The 15,964-nt window shown below is 39.3% G+C and overlaps 1 protein-coding gene across 4 annotated transcripts; it reads right to left on the bottom strand.

Annotated features, from left to right (window-relative positions):
- Positions 1 to 888: 888 nt before the first annotated feature.
- Positions 889 to 15,755, bottom strand: LOC120075765 (Transducin/WD40 repeat-like superfamily protein). Of its 4 annotated transcripts, XM_039029427.2 has the most exons (16): positions 15,586 to 15,755; positions 15,272 to 15,413; positions 15,108 to 15,192; positions 14,426 to 14,528; positions 13,886 to 13,970; positions 12,888 to 12,974; positions 12,709 to 12,803; positions 10,890 to 11,312; positions 9,719 to 9,800; positions 9,462 to 9,635; positions 9,338 to 9,391; positions 3,432 to 3,530; positions 3,288 to 3,353; positions 2,972 to 3,018; positions 2,131 to 2,838; positions 889 to 1,637 (listed from the first exon to the last, which is right to left on the bottom strand). In XM_039029427.2, the coding sequence occupies exons 2-16, from the start codon at positions 15,389 to 15,391 to the stop codon at positions 1,274 to 1,276; spliced, it is 2,592 nt and encodes an 863-aa protein (XP_038885355.1). In that variant the 5' UTR covers positions 15,392 to 15,413; positions 15,586 to 15,755; the 3' UTR covers positions 889 to 1,273. The 4 variants fall into 4 exon arrangements, with proteins under 4 accessions (XP_038885355.1, XP_090169108.1, XP_038885356.1 ...); XM_090312982.1 differs by having other exon boundaries at positions 15,272 to 15,755; XM_039029428.2 differs by having other exon boundaries at positions 10,890 to 11,300; positions 15,272 to 15,755.
- Between the last annotated feature and the right edge of the window lie 209 nt (positions 15,756 to 15,964).

The raw sequence follows: 15,964 nt of genomic DNA, 5'->3' as shown, positions 1-15,964 counted from the left end.
TTGATCTTAATTCATTTTGATTTGATCCTAAAGATTGACTTGACCTATTTAGAATTTTTTTTTTTTTTAATTGTAGTTTGGTTAAATCACATAAATTGAATTTATGGATACAAGAAATTATCGTATAAATCTATGAATATTAGTTTAAACAAATTTGTAATCTTTTAATCCTTCTCCATTGGTATCTCTCTTCAATCCTTCTGCCTATATAATAAAATAAAGTAGTGAGGAGAATGCCAGCTCCAACCGCAAAGGACATTGGAAGGACGGGATGGCAACCCCATTTGTTGTAGATGTGTTTATCAATCTTCTCGACAGCATGTCCCAGAGATAGCTCCTCTATACTGACCTTATCTCCGACAAGCAGAGCGGTTTATTGGCCTGCCTACCATTAAAAGGAGTTGATGTAATAGGTCCTTATTCATTATAATGCTCTCTCGCTTGGATTTGTATCTGTCCCCATCCTCAAGTGGTCTATCCAGTCTAAAATAGTGATCTCTGTGTGTGAGGCATGACGTATTTTCAATTGCGTTGTAGATCGTCGGTGCTAGTTTTCTCATTTGCCGAAGTCATATTCCGTAGTAGAAGTAATCATTTGGTTTTTTATTTTCAAGCAATTAAATCAATAAATATTTAACACAACGGTTGAAAGTAACCTAAGATCTAACACGGAAAACTATTAAGAATTTGTACAAACTTAATTTGCAAGTAATCGGATTAATTAGTTTTTCAAACTAATGTCATTAGCGTTTATTTAGGGTAACGATTTTAAAGTTAGTATATTAGTGGTATAGCTAATGCTGTCTGTGGTTAGTCTTTTGAAGCACTTGATCCTCCTGTGAATTCCGTTCTTTTCGTTTGTTATTTTTCGTTATAGGAACGCCTGCATTAATGGAAAATGTCAATCCAATCATAGTTTACTAGAAAATATCTATTATCTTCCATGGTTCAACTATCCATTCCTACATGTGTTGAGCAGCCAGCAACAAAAATCATTGGGGGAAAAAATGACGAGAAATTTAAATACACGATCTCCCAATGCTAATACATCTATAAGTTATATCTCTAATCATTTTAACTATATATATATATGTACACTAAATATCTACTTCATGTTCTCAATAATTTCTCAATTCCGAGCTGAGGACTACACTAAGCTTATGCTAATACTACCATCACCCACAACTATCTAAATCATTTGGCTTAACTTAAGCTGCTTGGCCTTGAATCATTCTCACCTATGATCACCAAATATATACAAGCTTCAATGCGCTTACACCGGGCATGCTGACAGTAAGAAGTCGGGCTGTCGACGTTGTAGCAGTATACCACAAAAGGGGCATAACGGTTTCGAGGGTATCTCCAAATTGGAGAGTTTTAAAGAACGAAAGTTGGGAGTCTCAGACAACTGGAAAAGTACATCTGGAGCCAATCTAAAAGCATTTCTATAACAACACATGCAGAACCATAAAGGAGTAGTAGCAGGGCAGACCTGCATTGATACAGAACACCTTACTAGTTTGTGGCTCTGACTGACACCAGTATTTCGCTTGTCACCCTGGCAAAATCCAAGTTCTGGAGACTCGAATGGAACCGGTGCTGAACAGTAGGTGCACTGCTCCATTGCTGAATGTTTACTGGATCAAGAAACAGCACAAGAGAGGTCAATTATAAAGTAGATTGTCAGTAAATTGATGATTGATATTCACAGGTTTAAATTGGAAAAAAGCTTAGTTTCAGATGGAATAAGGAACATAGAGAATTCGCAAGAAAATGACAATGATAGAAAAATGAGCAAATTAAATGCATGAACGGAGAAATATATCAGAAGAAAGCATTTTGACCATTCAAAACAGAATTTAATTGTTTTGAATCTCCCTAAATATCTAAGAAACAGAGAAACGAAGGAACCATGTCCTCCAACAAAGTCCGAAAAAGAAACCAATGGTTCATGTTGAAACTTGCATTGATACAACGAATTAGTTTCGTATCTTCTCCAACAGCATATTATCTCATCTGGATATATGAGATTCAGAAAAGCCTTCCAGATCAGGACAACTCAACTAGATCTAACACATGAAACAATGAAACTAGTCGAGAAATTAGACCCAAAAAGGAAAAAATTGATACCTCCAACGGTTATTTCCTGCTTTTGATGCAATGACTTTTACCGATTCCTGTAAATGTTCGCGATTATATATGATCCACTGCTGCATTTCCGCTAATCCAGTGGGATACCAGAACCCAGGTCGACATTCAGTAGTGGACAGTGAGCGATGCTTTGCACATGCAAAAAAACATAGACTGATTAGCCTTTGACGGAGTTCTCTTTCACTGCTTAAAAGCAACTCCTTCCACAAAATATGCTTTTCATTTTCAGCATCGTTAAGCCTCTCCAAATTCTGCAGATCGTTGTTCACTTGATCCTGTATCAATTCTGACAGAACTACACGTCTACAAATAATGTTAAGGAGGTGAAGTTGGCGAGTAGAAAATGTTGACACATTTCTCGAGACATGTGCCAAAATCTTTGTAGCAGAGAGCTCATTGTTCCATTGTAGATATGACGTTGAAAGCCACTTAAGTAGAATGTGATCAACATATTCTGGTATGGACTGCCGGAATGCTAGCAAAGCGGCTACAACATCCCACACAACCATAGGTTTATTCAGATTTCTAAATTGATTTAAAGACCACAAGAGACTAGATTCCCAATGAACAATTTCCTTCTTAGAAACGTCCGGAAGCTCTTCAGTATAAGAGTATGAAGAACTCTTTGGCATGACTTCTATTTCTTCTCCACCGATCCAGAAGAATTGAACAGCAGCTTTCTGAGTCCTTGTAATTTTCAAAAACCATAAAAGATTAATCAAACATATCATAGATGAAGATCAAGTGACATATCAAATGCTTCAATCATTTACAAAAACCTAAAAATATGATAACAAAAAATTTTCAAGAAGATCTCTACCTTGCTTGGTACATTCGATCAAGTGATTCAAGATCAAAGTTGCGAACCTGAAAAAACAAACACCTGTATTTTATAATATATTCTTGATGAATATGTCAGTGTAAAAGCTCTTGCGAGAATTATGATATTGAAGTTTAATTGTAATGCAATCTAACAAGCTATTAGTGGACTCAGTCCTTAGGAACATAGTTGAGGGGGCTTTCTTCTTTCAGTTGCAAAATTTTCAACCCAAACACATCAGTGGCATCTGTGTTGACTTCTATACTGCAGAATATTTCAGTAGTAAACAATGGATCTTTAATATAGTATCACATACCACGGCAGCCACAAGATTTCCTGGGGACACTGCAATGCCAAAGCATGACCGAAATGTATCTGGAAGCTGCAAATACATATCTCCCTTCATAACCCAGAACAGAAAATACCTTTCTCAAAATGTAGACACATGAGGAAAGCTTACATCAATGGAGCCTGAGCCTCCAAGATCAGGGATATGGGATGAAATGGGTACTTCACGGAGAGAACTCTCGTCTAAACTCCAACCTCGCAGAATATTATCCTGTGATGAACAAAATATTAATTCCATTTTGTGACCGATGAGGTGAAAAGTTATCACATAATTGTAAAAATAGGTTCATGGTGCTATGGTGCTTCTTACAGAAGGCACATCATGGCTAAAACGGTGGCCTAACAAGTTCATAATTATGAAAGATGCTCAGAATTTACTATTTACTTCTTCATTTTTAAGACGTAATATTATTAGTGAGCCAAAAGATCTGCCTGTTGGGCTACAAGAACAGCACAATCAGCAGAAAATGCAGATAAAAGTCAACTAGGAAAACGGGAAAGCCATAACTTAGAATGCCTAGAAAAACTAGTGTAGGTCAAAGTATACCAATAGGAACTCGGTTATCTATTTACTGTTTTGGCTCAAATTAGCCTAGGAAGCCGAGACCTCCTCCTTACAAGCTCACAAGCTGAATTTGGATTAAAAACTTCTATGCCTATCCCCCTTCCCTTCTCCTTGCTTTATACTAATTTAGTAACAAAAATAACAGATTTCCCCACAAGTGATCCCTACCCTTTCATTCTCTCTAACTACCTTTATTCTCTTCACCTTCCTCATTTACATTTGTACCCCCCTTCCTATTTTTCTTGTTGATTCTTCTTTCATATTTTCTAAATAAGCACCACCTTATCCTCAAGGTGAAAGTCTAGAAATTGTTCAACGATTTGTGCTCCTCCTTCCTATGTTGCATCTTCGATTGGTAGGCCTTCCCATTGGATGAGTACTTCAAAATCGGTAGGTGATAATATGGTGGTGCCGATCTTCCGGATCCCCAAAACTGCCATTGGTTTGAGTTTGTGTTGCTCTCCTAATTGCCAGGCTGGTGGTGCAGCGATTCTCGGCAATAGGGTGCCTACGGCCTTCCTCAATTGTGAAACATGAAGTACGGGGTGTATGCTTATATCGGGGCGTAGGTCTAGCTTGTATGCTACCGGTCCGATCCTTTGGATGATTTGAAAAGGGCCAATGAAGCGTGGTGCCAACTTTGGATGCTTGTGCACTAGTAGAGAGCTTTGGCGGTATGGTTTGAGTTTGATGTATACCCAATCCAAAACTTCAAAGTCTACCTCCCGTCGTTTAGAATCCGCTAATGCCTTCATTCGCTATTGGGTTGCTTCTAATGTACTCTTCAATTGCTTGAGCATTTCATCTCTATTTTTCAATAACACATCCATTTCTCCTACCATTGCGTTCCCATGTTCATAATATACTAGTGGGGGTACTGGTTGGCCATATACCACTTCATAGGGTGTTCGCTTGATTGCTGTATGATATGATGTGTTGTAATTATACTCAACCTATGTCAACCACTTAGACCACTGTGATGGTGTTTCCATGGTGAAACAGCGGAGATATGCTTCCAATCCTCTATTGCCTACTTCTGTTTGCCCATCCGTTTGGGGATGGTATGATGTGCTCCTTTTAAGCTGAGTTCCCATTAGTTTGAATAGCTCCTCCCAGAATAGGCTAGTGAATATTTTGTCTCTATCTGATATTATGCTCCGGGGAACTCCATGTAGTCGCACAATCTCTCGAAGGAATATCCCAGCTACGGTGTATGGATGGCAGAGGGCAAGGAAATGTGCATACTTAGACAAATGATCTACCACTACCAAAATGGAGTCATACCCCTCGGATTTTGGCAAGCCGTCGATGAAGTCCATACTGATATCCTCCCAAGTCATCTCTGGTATAGGCAGTGGGTGTAGCAATTCAGTGGGTGCTAGTGATAAATATTTGGCTTGCTGACAAACCGAGCAGTCCCCTACAAAGGCTCTTACTCGTGCCTTCATGCCTTTCCAAAAAAATTCTTTCTTCAGCCGTTGGTACATCTTAACTACCCCATTGTGTCCTCCGATTGGATTGTTGTGGAACTCTTGTAGCAGCAAGGGTATGGTTGGTGATTGGGGTGGTAGTGCAATACGTTGCTTGTACAACAAGAGGTCCCCTTTAAGTGAATAGCCTTGTGGGTGCGGCTGTCCCGATCGAATACTATCTCGAATGCCTTATAGCTCCGGGTCTTGCTCGACTTGACTAATGAATATTGATTAAGTGAATTGATCACACTTAGCATAGCCATTTCCATCGTGGTAGGCAGTCTAGACAGGGCATCGGCAGCTGAATTTTCCAGTCCCCTCTTGTATTCGATGTCAAAATCATATCCGATAAGCTTGGCCACCCATTTCTGATACTCTCCCGCGATGATGCGTTGTTCCAACAAGAATTTGAGGCTTTTTTTATCAATCCGCACGGTGAATTTTCACCCCAAGAGGTATGGCCTCCATTTTTGCACAACCATGACTATGGCGATTAACTCTCGTTCATATGCGACTTTGAGGCAATGCGTTGGCGGGAGAGCTCTACTGAAGTAAGCTACTGGTCACCCTTCTTACATCAATACCGCCCCAACTCCTACCCCTGACGCATCCGTTTCCACTATGAATACTTGGTTGAAACCAGGGAGCTTGAGGACGGGAAGTTATGCCATTCTTTGCTTCAATGTTTCGAAAGCCGCCTGCGCTTCCTCATTCCATTGAAACTTCTCCTTCTTGAGCTACTGTGTCAATGGAAACACAATGGAGCCGTAGTGAACTACAAACTTGCAATAGTATCCAGTCAGCCCCAAAAATCCCCTTAATTTCCTCACAGTGGTTGGGGTGGGCCAGTGCAACATAGCCTCAACCTTCGATGGATCAGCAGCCACCCCTTCAGCTGATATTATATGGCCCAAGTAGTCAATCTGATTGGCCGTGAAGGTACATTTCTTGAGGTTGGCCATAAACTGATTGTCTTCCAACGCTTGCAACACCAGGGACAAATGGCGCACATGATCACATAACGAAGAACTGTAAATTAGGATATCATCGAAGAACACCAATACAAATTTTCGTAAGTATGGGCATAAGAGTTCGTTCATTACCGATTGGAATGTTGATGGAGCGTTCCTCAATCCAAATGGCATGACTAAAAACTCGTAGTGGCCTTCATGGGTGCAGAACGCTGTCTTGTGGACATCTGAGGGTGTCACTCGAATTTGATGATAGCCGGATTTCAAATCAATTTTGGAGAAGATTTGTGCTCCGGCTAATTCATCAAGGAGTTCATCGACCATCGGAATGGGGAAGTTATCAGGTACCATGGCGTGGTTCAGGGCCCTGTAGTCTACACAAAATCGGCAACTCCCATCCTTCTTTTTAACTAATAACACAGGGCTGGAGAACGGGCTTATGCTTGGTTGGATAATTCCGACAGTAAGCATTTCTTCTACCAATTTCTCGATCTCATCTTTTCGGAATTGAGGGTACCTATATGGTCTGACGTTCACCGGCCCAGCCTCTGGCTTCAGCTCAATATGGTGCTCATGGTGCCGTACTGGAGGCAATCCTTCTACTGCTTGAAATACCGATTGGTACTTCTTCAAGACCTCCCAGATTTCAGGGTCACTTCCTTCCTCTGTTCGGGCTCTGTCCTCCCCTGCTGTGGTAAGAAGAGAGTTCAACTCAAGCAAGATGCCTTGGCCTTCTTTCCTGACTAATTTCACCATTGATTTGAGGGATATTTGTGCCTTCATCAAACTGCGGTCTCCCTTCAAATGCACCCGCCAATCTCCGATTTGGAAATCCATTCCAACGTGTTCCAATCGCATTCAACTCGTCCCAACGTCATCAGCCATTGAACTCCTAATACCACATTGATGCTGCCCAACGGCAAAGGGAAGAAATCATTAATAATTGTAAGGTTAGGGAGGTTAAGGATTACCCCTTTACAGATGTCGGTCGTCCGGACTGAGGTTCCTGTTCCCAACAGGATACCGTAGCTTGTCGTGGGCATTTGTGGCAATTCCAGAGTCGTTACCAGCTCTTTGTCAATGAAGTTATGGGATGCCCCGCTGTCGATGAGAATGACCACATCCCTATCCCCGATAGCCCCCTTGACTTTAATTGTTCGAGGCAAGTCAATTCCTGCCAATGAGTTGAGGGAAAGCTCCGCCGCTTCATGCTCAGTGGTCTTGACCACCATGGATTCCAAAGTGGTGGGCACTGGAATATCGATTTCGCCCGATTCCTCCCCTGCGTCGACCGTTACCTCGTCCCCTTCTGTCATGGTGCAACAGGATGCTCAATTCCTTTTTCTTGCAACGATGGCCCGGGGTGTACTTCTCGTCACAGCGATAGCACAGTCCCTTGTCCCTCCGATTCTGCATTTCGCTGTCGGATAATAGTTTGAATGCACCAACCGTGAACGACCTCCCATTTACATCCTTCAATGTGATCGAGTTAAAGATGTACCTCCGCTGCGGGTCAGGTTGAGAGAAATTGTTCAGGCTACCGGTTGCGCGTGATTGTTCGGGCTGTGGCCGGTTTGACCCATGGTGGTATTGAGGCCCACTGCTGCTGTGGACCCAGTTGATTTCGATGGGCTTGGGCCGCCTCCGCCCCATTTCTTCCTTCGGGCTTCCTCCATATCCTCGATGATCTGGGTCATCCTCATCTTCTCCTTAAGCCCAATTAGCTTAAACATCCTCATCTCGATTTGGATATCTTCCTTCAACCCGCTGACAAACTTGCTCTCCAATGTCTCATCTGAAAGGTCTTTCAACGACACCGATAGTTGCTCGAACCGCCGCCGATATGCACGAACCCTGCCTTCCGGCTTCAGTGTGAGGAACTGGGCTCGCCGATCTTCTTCTTTAACCGGCAAAAAATGTAGCAGAAGCTGTTCTTTGAACTTCGCCAAGGTATCCATCGGTGTCCTTTCTTCTTCCCACTGATGCCATTCCAGAGCTTCCCCTTCCAAAAACAGTATTGCTGCTTCGATCTTATCCTTCTCTGATAAGCGATTGACCACGAAATACCTCTCAACCCTATGAAACCAGCCCAACGGGTCTTCCCCTATTTCCCCTTTGAAGATAGGAATCTCTAACTTTCTCAGCCTCATATCAAACAACGGCACTCCTCTCCTCTCCCCGACACCTTCCTTTGCCGACTGTTTCCCTCTATCCGTCACTGTCTGCTCGGATGAACCCGGTTCGCCTTCCCTGATTGTTTCCAACTTCTTCGACCAAACCTCCAAAGCTCATATCATTTTTTGCTCAAGTGTTTCTCCCAGAGCTTTGATCTTGGCTGCCATAATGTTTTCGTTGACTTGTTGCATCTCCCCGAATCGTTGGTCCATTCGATTTCCCATCCCTACTTGTAGTAAGGTAAGTTGCTCTTCGACTGCTGATAATCTTGCCTCCATCTTCTTCACCATACCCTTCCCAAGAAGGAACGGCTCTGATACCAAATTGATAGGAACTCGGTTATCTATTTACTATTTTGGCTCAAATTAGCCTAGGAAGCCGAGACCTCCTCCTTACAAGCTCGCAAGCTGAATTTGGATTAAAAACTTCTATGCCTATCCCCCTTCCCTTCTCCTTACTTTATACTAATTTAGTAACAAAAATAACAGATTTCCCCACAAGTGGTCCCTACCCTTTCATTCTCTCTAACTACCTTTATTCTCTTCTTCTTCCTCATTTACATTTGTACCCCCCTTCCTATTTTTCTTGTTGATTCTTCTTTCATATTTTCTAAATATAGGAGGTCTATCATATACACCAAAACATTTATATACACACACATGCCCACATAATATATCCTTCAGAAAATACTTCCCTTATTTGATTTGTATATAATCTTCCACAAATATACGGCAGTATACCAATTTCTTTATAGGTCAAGTCAGTAAGTAGTGACCCCTGAATTAGCATTCATTTTACTGATAACCATAACATACATCCATATGAATTTCAATACCTCACTGCAGGTGAACAAATAACGTCCATCAAAAGCCCAAGCTACACCTGTAACCTGGCAAAAACTCAGATGCATAAAGTTGTGCACTGGATTATCAAGAATTTTCATCAATCAAAATACTTACAACGTGATCATGTGCATCATACAGCCTGACGTTATCGAATTCACAGCTAGATAGGTTAAATATCCTTATTTCAAGTGAACCAGATCCTCTGCCAACGGCCAAAAATAGTTTATGCACAGGTAAATTGGGTGCATAGAGTGAGAGTACAGTTGGCACTCCTTCACCACTGATAACCTGCAAAATAATGACCAATTTTAATGAGTGCTGAAGTAAAATAGCTTATTGAAAAACAAGTGGTTTAATGAATTGACAAATACCTCCTTCAATAGGGAGAATGATGCAAAATTAGAGTCTGAAGATGCTAACAACTCTTCACAGTAACATTGCCAGATCCTCACACTGAAAGAAAAGAAGAATCAGAATGATTCACAAGATATTAGAAATTGATATAAAGGTCATATGGATTCCAACGTTCTGCTTCCACTATTTTCCCAAAGTAATAGCAATGCATTTTAAGGGTACTCAAACTAATAAAGATGATACAATTAATAATTATAATTAAAAGAAAAACAAAGTAGGTTAACATATGGAGTCATGGACATTAGATTTTTTTTTTCTTTTTTTTTTTTTTTGGTGGAGGGGGGGGGGGGGGGGGGGGTGGATTTCATAGATAAATGAAAAGTCCTAAGGATGTACAAAAAGCCCTATGTTAAGCAATACAAAAGACGAGTCCAATTAGCAACAAGAAAATCTAAGCTATGATCTTTAAGAGGATATGTTTTACACACGCACAAAAAAAAATAAAGATAGAGCATTCCAAAATATCCTTGAGAGACTTTGATTTGTTGTAGAAAATCTGCTCATTTCTTTCTTCCCAAAGTTTTGATAAAACCACACAAATGATGTTGGTCCAAATGTTGCCTTTATCACCCTTGAAGGGGTGGTCCATAAACACGAGAATGATCCAATCCAAGGATATTATATTGTAATTTGTAATAATTAAATAATAGCTTCATTTCATCCTGTAATTGTTATGCCATCCCATTTTGAGGGCACATTGATAGGCATCTTGATGTTAACACGAAATAGTAAAACAGCTTATAGGGCCAACAACTCTCACTTGGTACAAGGCACGACATGACTAACTTATTCCTTGTAATACAAAACATGAATTCGTCCCTGCTAAGGAGCTCCCTGGAGTGGTATTCCCCTTTTATACCCTTCCTACAGATGGCTTAAAATTAAAGAATATCTTATCAAATTAGCAAGTCTACAACTGCACAGAAGATCCAAAACAAACATAGTAATCACAGGCAGTGTCGGCAGTAGAAAGATTTGACAACATTAAAGAAATTTGATTGATACACTATGAAAGAAAGTTAATGATGAAAAGAGAATCATTTATGATGCGAGTGAACACACAAACATACTCTAGAAAGGGTGTAAGTCAGAAAATTTTAACAAAACGCAGATCCAATCCACACTCACCTCCCATCCATGCTCCCAGTTGCCAATAAAACCTTTGGATTTGATGAATCAGAATCAAACAACATCCAACTGATACAGTTGATCCATGAATTGTGTGCCTGAAGAATCCCAACAAGCAGAACTCTTGTTGGAACCATGCACTCAGCAAGGGAGTAGCATTCTGGTACATAAACTTTCCAAAATGAAACTTTACCAGACTTTGTTCCTACTGCAAGAACACTAACAGATGAATTCTCATGCGAATGAACCGTACGAGATGGCTTTATTACTGGGGACCAAGCAATAACAAGAGACAACAACATTGCACTGCGAGAAGCATATTGTTGTGCACTAATCAATGGAAGCGTGGAGCTATCTTCAGTTCTCCTCTTGGGACGCTTCTCTTTTGATTTCTCCAATGCTCGATTCAAACTGCTTTCATTCCTAGTCAGAATTGAACATCAAATTCCTAAAAGGATAATCGATAATAGAAAGGACAGAGTTTCAAACTCAATTAAGAAAACTACAATCTGGTTACAAAAAAAGAAAAAGAAAAAGAAGAAGTAACAATCCACTATCCATATAGGCTCTTACAAGAATGCACAACCATTCAAATTAATCCCATATGTTGAGTTAACAACAAAAGAAATAGAGAGATAAGGCCACGAGGAAGAATAACATTTGGCCAAGTCAGCTACTTCATCCCAATCCTTTTGCTTTCCACTACAGATTCTAGAATTCCTTTCCATCCAAATATTGCATAGGATTGCTTTTACCGTTTTATCCACATTCACTTTCCTCCTTATGGAGACCACACAACAGTTGAGCTACATTCTCCTTTGCATTCAGCAGTAACCCGTCATGAAAGGATAAGATTCACAAGCAGTGTCTTAAAAAGCCCTTCGGGTGAGGCACAGGTCTGGTGCCTCACCTTGATAAGGTAAGGCACAAGCCTCTTGTGAAGCCCCAAGGACCAAACCCCTAGTCATTGCTGCCTTAGGGCTTTTTCATTTTTTTAAAAATAGTAATAATCAGGTGTTTTCCTTCTTTATTAACTAAGTAAACCAAATAAAATTTACCAAGCCTAAATGCAAAATTCCCCGTGTTTGGGGTTTTTTCCCTCCATATTCTCCCTTCAACTTGAAAGGGGGGGACCTAAGCCTAAGCCTCAAAGACTATTGCACTTTATTGTCGTTTGAGTTTTAAAAAACATGTTCACAAAAGCAAAGTCTATAAGTGAACTATTCCATGGGGGAACCTAGCTCCACAAAATCAGGTGGCCTAAAAGTCAAAATTGAAATTTTACTTAATAAATAATTATGGGGTTCCATCTCAAAAGCAATTGCCTATGAAAAGGGTAATCTATATCTTATAAAGATTATGAGGTACTTTCATCTTTTTTATTTGGGATTCTCAACATGCCCCCCCCCCCCCCTCCAATATGTCTCTTTGTGCTTACCATTCTTAGGTCGGATCCCTTTTTTTTTTTTTAACTAAATAACCGTTTGGACTTCATGGACCGCTAATACCATATTAGGTAAACATAGGGTTCCATCTGAGATCCAATTAACTACCTGAGAAGCAACCCACATATCTTACAAAGATTGTGAGGTCTCTTCATCTTTCCAATGTAGGATCCTCAATATTAATGTCTTATTAATATGAAGGTTGGCCTACCAAAACTACCATATCCCTTATTACTGCAAGAGTTTCTACCAACAACATGAAGCCAACCAACTCACATGCCACCATTTGATATTATGTTATGGTTTCTTAGATAACAATATAATGTATTGTGCTGATACCGGTGATATACATAAGATTTCAATAAGCATTTTACTTTAAGTTGAGTTCATCTTTCTTTCTTCGCTTGCTGTTCTCCTTTGTGAAATGCTCTTGGACACCAGCAGCATTCACACCTTCCTTCACTGGAATCTAATTTTAACAACGTGGACAAATTGTCATAAGCTTTAAAGTAGATCATGCAAACCAGGTGAATAGATGAATTAAGAAACTTACATCAGAACGCTTGTAGGAAAGAACATCCAGCTCCCCGTATTTAATACTTTCAAGATAATCATAAAGCTTATTTGATATGTCCATAATCTATAGAAATCATGAGAGAGAAAGTTATTAAAATAAATAAATATCATCGCAGTGTCAGCAGTGCCATTATATTTCAAAAATATGTATTTTAAAAAAATGACAGTAAATTATACAAAATAACCTTAAACTTTGAGATTTGTTTCAATTATGACCTTGAATTTTTTAAAGTTTCATTTTTTTTTCTTGAACTTTGAAATTTGTTATAAAAAATACCCTACAGAGTTTTTTCCTCGAGTGCCGCCTCAACTAATGTGTAAAAATTGAAAGTCATACTTGACATCAATTACAACATCATTCACGTAAACTGATGAACAATTGAAGTGTAAAAAATGATTGTGAAATGATTTTAACCGAGTTGAGTTCACTTGACCCTTGCTTCCCTAATATATAGTAAAGCAAGTAACCTTTTGCATCCAGCGGGAAAAAAATAAATAAATATATATGCACCACATATACATCTTTTAAGGCAATTATAGATCCTAGGAAGCAATTCTGATTGGTCAATAAAATTATATTTTAATGCTGTTTTTTTTTCTTCTTCCTATATATATATATATATATATTGATAATTTTGTATTAGAAAGTCTGAATTTTAGAAGATATCAAATAGTTCAAGGACCTATTAGATAAAATTTGAAAATTCAAAGACCTGTTGCACGCTTTTAAAGTTTATGGACCTATTCGACATTTCTTTTAGTCTAGGAACCTATTAGACACAACCCTTAAAAGTTGAAATATTAAACTTATATGTTAACGTTATTTTTATTTTAGAGTTTCTTTTTATCGTTTAAAAGAAAGAAGAACAAGCTATGATTTAGATTAGCCTTCGCACAATATCCAATAAAACAATATTGAATATCATTTTATTTCCCGTTGAAACCATCAAAGAGTTATCTCATTAGATGAAATACCTCAGTCCATTCTGCACTAAAGTCACAAAACGGTGGACGGTAAAGCTTCACACATCCTTCAGATGTACAAACAGCCAACAAGCACCTGTCACAGAATGTGTACCACCAATTATTCTTGATAATAAGTTTTGACAAATAGATAATTCAATGAATATTTCAAGGGTTAACAAGGCGTTCAAGTTGGACAAGAAGCAGAAATTAAATAAATCCAACAGAATCCAAAAGATGTACAAGCAGAAAAAGATAGAAGGCTTTACCCTCCAAACAGCCATACTAAGGAAATGTGAACAAAAAGTGATAGAACCGTGGTTGATGGCCAATAAAAGAAAAAAATGAAACCCATAACAGCAGTCCAATGGAAATCCATGTAGGTCATTTTAGTGTAAAAGCTTTTTCCATATTTTTCTCACAAAAACGAAAGCTAGGGGAGCGAATGGGATTAGATACCTCAGTAGTCCTAGCCGTAAACGATCAAACCAACTCATTAGCAAAGCAGGCGTGTGGAAAATAAAAATAAAATTAAGAACCAAATGACTGTACCCTGCATTAGGAGCCATTCCAATTGGAGACCATGATATGGACTGTGCACGAGGCTGATCATCCCGAGATAAGCAAGTTGTCAACAAGCAGTCAGAAAATAAATCTGCATTTACCAGCATGAAATTTATACAAGAACAAAGTTGCAATGACATCCTACTGTCAGAACATCTCCTTTAGACAATGATAAGTCTTCTAATTTTGGTTGGTTTCACTGAAGAGAAAATTAGATAGTTTTTCAAGAATTTGATGATAATTAGCTTGCTTTCAATTGAATTTCTCAAGCATTACCCTATTTTAATTTCTCTTTTCAAATATACTATTTGGTTTTTCAAAGAACGAAATGATAAACAAGTTCAAAATCAAGATACACTAAAGAAGCCAAAATGTATGTATGGGATAAGATTCAGCTACATACTTCAACTGTTGCTTCCCTTATCCGCGTAACTAAAGCCATAATCTATGAGTTGATTGTGAAGCACACTAAAATATTGGCAACCAGCATTCTCTAAACTACCATGCTTTATCCTATTTCTGAAAACGCGAAAATCATGCCATTACAATAAAACCTAATGAACAAAGAGAGATTAGATATCTCGACTTTAAAAATCAATGAAGATAACAAAAAATCTCTTGAATTGGCTCATATCAAGAAAACTGTGAAACTGTTAAATCCATAGAATACCTTCTCTCTCTATCAACCCTATTCGAAGTGGATCAGTTGCAGGGATTGTAATAGTGCCTCTTGCTCCAAAAGGTGATACCGGATTCTGAGATAATGAGGGGAAGCAAATGTAAAAACGGTATGCTTGATATGAGGGGAGGCAAATGTAAAAATAGTTGACTTGCCAGTATAGTGACAAGGGGGCCTGAGGCAACGGCGATTAAATTCTCATCAGACCATGCAATGGCATTTGGGTAGTTTGGGGCAGCGACCAACGAAACGGCCTGAAAATATGTTTCCACCATTGTTCTTCGCTATTCCAGAGTTCTGAAACAAGTTGACAGTGACAATGGAAGTTCAGCTCATTATCGAATGGGTGAAAGGAGAATGAGAAGCGTCGTCAAAACGGTGAATCGACGGTTCTGTCATCTCCGTTTGACAGTTTACGATTCTGTACTGGCGGTTTGACGGAGGTGGCGTACTATGGCTATCGCCTGACCTGAGCAGGAGGGAACCGCACTGCAGTGTAAAGTCGCCGGAGGGGACGAAGATGCAACCTGGTGGCGGCGGCGCTAGGGATTGTCAACGCTCGAGAGTGACGGCGGCTGAAGGTGTTTTTTCTTTTTTTTTTTTTAATATTATTTCCGTCCGTGCAATATTTAATACCTTAGAAAGGTGGTTTGGGCGCTAAATTGAGATATAATTTCTGAATTTCATAAGAATTTACATATACACATACGTAGAATTTCTATATTTGTACTTGGAGTGCAAAGTTATCTAGTCTGATTTCATTTATATATATGTTGTGGAGTTAAGTAATATGTGTGGGATATCTAACACATTTTTTGAACTCTAAATAATATGCATTTATGATGATC

This window comes from Benincasa hispida, chromosome 4 (genome assembly GCF_027475165.1).
Source record: "Benincasa hispida cultivar pf3 chromosome 4, pf3_genome.v1.1, whole genome shotgun sequence".
Taxonomy (NCBI): Eukaryota; Viridiplantae; Streptophyta; class Magnoliopsida; order Cucurbitales; family Cucurbitaceae; genus Benincasa; species Benincasa hispida.
This window is presented reverse-complemented; position numbering and strand designations above follow the sequence as displayed.

Coding starts and splice junctions, on each gene's coding strand:
- LOC120075765 (XM_090312982.1), bottom strand. CDS start 15,391: ATGGTGGAAACATATTTTCAGGCCGTTTCGTTGGTCGCTGCCCCAAAC. Junction 9,392..9,461: donor ATGATGCACATGATCACGTT/GTAAGTATTTTG, acceptor AGTTTTTGCCAG/GTTACAGGTGTAGCTTGGGC. Junction 1,638..2,130: donor GCAGGAAATAACCGTTGGAG/GTATCAATTTTT, acceptor TTCTTGATCCAG/TAAACATTCAGCAATGGAGC.